The sequence below is a fragment of the Antedon mediterranea genome, chromosome 1 (genome assembly GCF_964355755.1).
Source record: "Antedon mediterranea chromosome 1, ecAntMedi1.1, whole genome shotgun sequence".
In the NCBI taxonomy this organism is placed as follows: domain Eukaryota; kingdom Metazoa; phylum Echinodermata; class Crinoidea; order Comatulida; family Antedonidae; genus Antedon; species Antedon mediterranea.
The window spans coordinates 17,636,767-17,643,051 of NC_092670.1; the positions used below are offsets into that span (position 1 = coordinate 17,636,767).

A 6,285-nucleotide genomic window follows, 5' to 3' on the forward strand; every position below is an offset into this window, starting at 1 on the left:
ATATTGTTTTTATTTCTTATTTAATCCCTTTAAATTTCTTCTAAAATCATTTTAAATCAATATTATGTTTTCTTACTCTCAATTTAGTAGAGAGGTAATACAAACAACCTCAACCTTCCTTCCATTAGAAGTTCATAAATTAAAATACTGCACAAATACAAACACAGGTTATCCTCTGTCTAATAATAGCATATTACTCCAATGGTATACTTTATACACCATCATACAATAACCGTATCCAAGATGCTTTGATAGTTGATTAGCCCAAGGCAATCTAACAACAGGACACTGAGCTTGCCTGGCCAAGATAGGAACTCGTAACAGTCCTTTGATCTTATGTCTGGCTGCAACAAATACCAGCAGCATGCAGCCAAGATAACCCTTTGATCTCCGGAGCTAGCATCATGCTTTTAAATTGCCTTGATTAGCCTAGGTTAAAATTTGCATCAAAACTTTGGTTGTGTTTCTTCAGAATGAATCCTCCTTAACAAGCCTGTCCATGCCCTTTCAACCTGTGAAAGTAATTGTAATTGTAATTTTTCAGTTCGACTCATTTTGATGATGAAGGAACTCTTCAAAATGTAAAATATAATATTCTCAATTTAGGCATATTGCCAAGGATAGCGATAAGCGCTTGTATTCACTATTCTTCTTATATGTGGCAATACTGTTCTAGATATTCTACTTAATGGAGTCTTAAGCTATGTCTACATTATCAAACTTCATGTGACAAAAAAATGTGATGAGCCCATATATGGACATGATGATGTCATATGATTACTATATTTAAACATATCACTACCATATTTGGGCACATCACACTTTTTTAAAACTAGGTTGATAGTGTAGATAGAGCTTTAAACAAGTTTAATTTGAGTTGTTTTTGTCCCGACAGAATTTGAACCCAGGACCCAGAGACCTGTAGTCGAGCACCTTAACAAGCAAGATTTCTACATACCTGCTTTTGTGTTACATCTGGTTCCCATAATGTGCTGAATACAATGTTAGCAGCATCAACACGCTGTTGATTGGTGATCTGTGAGTTAATACGCTGTTTTGCACGCTCTTCAGGGAGGTTGTCTCTCTCTACAATGCGCTTCACAGCCTAGAATGAATGAATAAATCAAAACACTAAAACGTATTCATTAATTATAGTATTTGTATGGTAACACAAACAGATGTAAGCTTCATGTTTCTTTGTCATTTTTTAGCTGCTGGTGGCTGTACTAATATGAGTTGTACAGTAACCTCTAATCCTGTGGTATGGTGAATAACACTTTTCTTACTCAACTCAAAGAAGTTATGCCACAGTTATAATACTTGTACTGTTTATTCTAAAATGATTTCTTTAGAGGTATGATCAAAATTATACCTCAGCTTCTGGAACTATAGAAATCCAGATTTCATGAACCATTTGGTCCCATCCTGCTTCTAGTAAAACAGCAGCATCCAGAATACATACTTTTACTCCTGAAAAAAGACACAACACACATTTGAGGGAAAGTATACCTGCATTCTTCAAAGAATTTCTTTAGTTCAGCTTATTTTAAAAAAAATCTTATCATTCATACAACTAAATACTTATGTTTGTAAACAATATAATCATATGTATTCACTAAAGTGTAAATTCTGGGGTTTAGATGACCAGGGATGTAGGCCTACAGTAGAGGTGGGTGTCAAAAACTTTAAAAATACAATAGTGTTTTCATATATCCAGGGAATCTATGCTGTGTAGACTGTAATGGCATTGTTTTACTGTATTTCATATATATTTTACAACCCGGGCCAGAAATAACAAAGATTAAGAAAGTAAGATAGTGAATAATAAGAATACCTTGACTGGAGAATGCTTCAATTTCTTCTCTAGCCATCTGTGCAATAGCTGGCCATACAATCTTGTTCAATTTTTCCAGATTTGTTTTTTCAGAAAATACTTTAGCACCTAATGCTTTTCTATTTATAAATCCATCTTCACCTACAATGTCTAAAAATAGTAATTTAAAAAGTAAGATTTTGTTATATTTATAAGCATTATGTATTAAAGGTCTTTCATTCAATACCATAGCATATGTACTGTAGTTGTGGAAATATATAGGTTTTTATTAATGTTTTATGTTTGTATATAAATTGTACCATGTGAGTAATATTGTAATGTTAAAATGATTACATTTTTTCTATGTATGTTATTGTTATGATATTTATTTAATACTATTATTGGGAGACCAGCATTTTAGACTTATTGAGCCAGCAGAGTAAAGTATATATTATTATATAAAAAACTAACCTTCTCCAAATTCTTGTACAACGTTCTTAAACGTATCTGTTCCTGGTTCGTAAGCCTTATGTCCAAGCTTATCACAGTCAACGATACCAGCTCCAAGCTTTCCTAGTCTCTTACATATTGAGCTCTTGCCGCTTGCACTGCCTCCAGTAAGACCAATAATATAAGGCTTAGCCTGCAAGTCAGGACATACCTTTAAAAAAGAGTTATAAAAACTCATATAATATCCAGTCAATTCAATTTTAATAAAGTACAATTACAAGAACAATACTGCAATTGAAATGCTTGGCTACCCAATCCTAGGCCCTGGCTTTTGAAATAACTTTTTTTTAAAACTTTTTTACATCAAAGACTTTCTGTTTGTGTATAGCATATGTTGTGTACATTTGTCCTGTGTTGCTGTATATACGTTGGGATAGTTATTGACAAGAAAGTTGGATATAAATATTAACTACTTTTTCCCTGACTGTTCAGTACTAAAAATTCATTCAATAGTACTGCTTACCAGTGGTGGCCTTAACAACGTTCCTAGGAGACGTATTCGCTGACTCGAAGAACTAATCTTCACTTCTTCATGTTCCGCATGATGGCAGTCTTCTACAAGACCGATTACATGAATATCCAGTTCATTCAATCCCTGTACAGATACAAAAAACAATATACTTTTTGATACTTTACTTTCACCATTATTCTTAATAATGAATAAATTAGGGGTAAGAACACACAGGAAATTTCTCAGCTGAAACTGGGCATTATTAGATCAGGGTAATCAACCCAAACATTTTTTGAAAAAATTATTTTATACTAAAATTAATTAAAAATTGACAAAACAGCTGAAAATTCACCCAATATTAAATAGATATTGGATATACAATTACGATCTTTTTCACTGGCACACACATTCAGTGACAATGTTGATAGATTTTGAGGCAGAGTATGGCTTGTTGAGGCTTATACACCGCCATAAGTTACCAAACCTTAAATAAATTTACACTGAAAATCTCACTTTTTCTTTTCTCTTTTTGTTGACCGCATTTCCACCACTTTTTGTTTCTTCACTAACGACAATAGCCGACATATCCGCATACACAATACTTGGCCCAAATGGATCTACTATAGGAACAAGGCTACCATCATAGAGCACCTGGGGCTTGATATCTGATAAGAACGTTCTTAAATGCTTGCATCGCTCATCGATGGGTTGAATCAACTCGGTAAGTGTTTTCTCTGTTAAGAAATAAAGAATTTACAAATAATTTCTGATAATAGGGAGGTACAGTACTACAAAAGGATGGTAAAATGTTTTGAGTGGTAGGAAACATAAATGGTAGATTCATGCATTCAGTGTTGACGATGTTGAAGACTCTGGCTTCCCCACTTACCTCCTCAGCCCATCACAATTTTATCTTTGATAGTTGACCTAACCAACAGTTTATTTGTTGTGCAGTGCAAGAGAATTTATGCATTATGAGTAAGTGTAAATATAACTTAATATTGTTACAAAATAACAAACTTTTTATCATTGGTCCGTCCGTCACGCCAATCGTGATCTTCTTCTCAGCTCTCAAGCATGACTCGCTTAAAAGAATCTTATGTCCATTATGAAGACGGTCAAATGTGCCACCAAGTACAACATGTCCATAAGTTTTGAAACTACTGCTCTTTGTATTCCCTGCAACATCACTAACATCATCTTTAGAACAGTTAGATAACTGATGAATTTTAGGCTGTTTTTGTAAGGAAAACATCTTATTAAGAAATTCATCAAAATTGTTGCCGACATCTTGGAAATCAGTTAGTACTACATCGACTGAGTTGGAGATTGTGTGCGGAAGTATACCAGCATTGGGAATACGGGTAAAGTTATGAAGAAGTACCCGGACATCTAAACACTGACTATCACCACCAACTCTTGTGTAAATATTTGTCACAAGTTTTGAGAGGGATTCTGTAGGATGCATTGTGGACGTGTGGTTTACTGGACATTCTGTAGGATGTAATGCATTCACATGGTTCAAGATGTTCTTTTCAAATTCAGGATCAAGATGTATAAATAATGTTTCGTTAATTAATGAAGCAGCTTCATTTAATATTGGATTTATTCGGCTGAGAAGCTGATTCAGTGGAGATGTTAAAACTAGTAAACCGCATCGGAACATCTTTATTTATCTGGACTTGGAAGAGAAAAAAAGTACTGTCAAAAGTATTTTGCACAAAAAATGAAAATAAATGAAAAAAGACAACTACTAGTATTACTAATATTTTAAATTTAGCATACTACATTCTATAAATAGTATAAATTAATAAATACAATGTGAATTACGACAAGGAACTGAATAAAGCTTTGACCTTTTGTTAGCCAGCTTTACACAGATGCTGGTAGAATCAAGTCTATCCTTACTACAGTACTACTACTCGGCTTAGCTAGGCCTAATTTCTAGTTAAATACCTCGCCGCACAATCGACGCTGTGAAGTCAGATTCCCGTACCGTCTGCTGTGTGTTGTTGCCTGATCTAGGCCTAACAGCCCTCGATTTAATGGGCCACAAACACACGTTTATTACAGCTAATAATGCATACCTATAACACTAACAGCTTATATAACAAACAATACAAACTAATGTTTACAAAAATGGAATTTCTGTTTACCAAAAACCAGCAAAACAAACTCGTCAAGATAGAGAGAGATTGGTGTGGTTAGAGAGCAGCTACTATCAAACCAGCAGAGCGTGACGATGGACCTGGACATGACACACACCACACACGTGTTCACTCATTCAAGCGTGACGATAACATACCATTTTCATTTTCATTTTGACCACCCTCCCCTTCACCAGACAGAAAAATGATTAAAATTTATGAGCAACTCTCTGAACATTTTTTGTTTATTTAGTCCGGGTTCGAATCTCGGTTGGGGGGACTTTTTCTCATTCTCACAGATTTCAATTTAATTAATTACATTTCAGTATAGCACCGGGCGGTTTAGAATTAATGTTCTTTGCCTGTTGTGTTTATAATGAGATACCTCTCTCCTTGCTTTTTTTTCGTACTGTATATTTTCATAATTGTATATTAACTTTTGTATAAGCTACACAATAAAAAAACAGTACTTCACTTTTAAAGATAATGTTCCCTTGAATATATTCACTTCACTTCACAAAAACCCCGACAAAAACTTACGACGTGTTCATTTTTACACGAAGTTTTTCAAAACTTAACCTCTTACTGTGACATGTGTTTATATAAGTCCAACTTTGATAGGCAGGTCGTTAAACCTTTTGATCATCGCCGAATTCTGCTAGTTTTTGTCTGACCATTGACCATGGAGGTATAAAATAAAATGTTATACCTCCATGCATTGACCTTGCATACTTTGTCATAATCAATCAATTCAGGTAATTAATCACCTAGTAGTTGATTTATCTGATAAGGATTTTGACCAAAAAGTTCTAATGGGGATGATAAAATAAATATTTACCTGAAAAACGTAAATTAAAAATGCAACTGTCACAAACTCATCATAGTACTATTCTTTGAAGAGGTTGAAGAGGACTGAAGCGCGACTACCCAGTAATTAATAAATAATAATAATATATAATAACCGTTTATTTTTGTCTTTCTGTTCGGGGTTAATTAAAACTGCAAAACTGCAATTAAAAATCGATTTATAATATTTCCGTCTATGTTCGTAGGGCCTACGAATGCCTACTAACTAATTTAGGTTTAAAGTATTTTCATTTAAGTGTTCTCCACCACCCCAATGTTAGTTTTCCCATGGTTGTATTTCATATTTTTGAATTCTAAATGGTTATTTATCTTTTTATTTTAAAATTAAGTAATCTAAAATTTTTGCCGCAACTGAGTTTTTACTGGCAATTTTATGAATCTGTATGTTATATTTTTATATATATTTTTGTGAATAAACCCTTCCAAAAAACGTTCTATCTATATAAAATTTAGATATAATACAGTTTTTAAAAAATATGTTGAAATATAATATATTT

The 6,285-nt window shown here is 33.5% G+C and overlaps 1 protein-coding gene across 1 annotated transcript; it reads right to left on the reverse strand.

Moving 5' to 3' along the window:
• Positions 1–7: 7 nt before the first annotated feature.
• LOC140047298 (bifunctional coenzyme A synthase-like) lies at positions 8–4,995 on the reverse strand. The gene is made up of 9 exons (XM_072092232.1): positions 4,931–4,995; positions 3,795–4,455; positions 3,288–3,508; positions 2,787–2,918; positions 2,285–2,474; positions 1,835–1,984; positions 1,373–1,470; positions 959–1,105; positions 8–512 (listed from the first exon to the last, which is right to left on the reverse strand). Exons 2-9 carry the CDS (start codon positions 4,438–4,440, stop codon positions 447–449), a joined length of 1,650 nt encoding a protein of 549 aa, XP_071948333.1. The 5' UTR covers positions 4,441–4,455; positions 4,931–4,995; the 3' UTR covers positions 8–446.
• Between the last annotated feature and the right edge of the window lie 1,290 nt (positions 4,996–6,285).

What these genes read in the sequence shown, in the direction of transcription:
- LOC140047298 (XM_072092232.1), bottom strand. Translation starts at nt 4,440, where the DNA reads ATGTTCCGATGCGGTTTACTAGTTTTAACATCTCCACTGAATCAGCTT. An exon ending in ACAAAAAGAGAAAAGAAAAA is followed by an intron (nt 2,919 to 3,287) that starts GTGAGATTTTCA and finishes GTATCTGTACAG; the next exon opens with GGATTGAATGAACTGGATAT. An exon ending in CGTTGTTAAGGCCACCACTG is followed by an intron (nt 2,475 to 2,786) that starts GTAAGCAGTACT and finishes TCTTTTTTAAAG; the next exon opens with GTATGTCCTGACTTGCAGGC.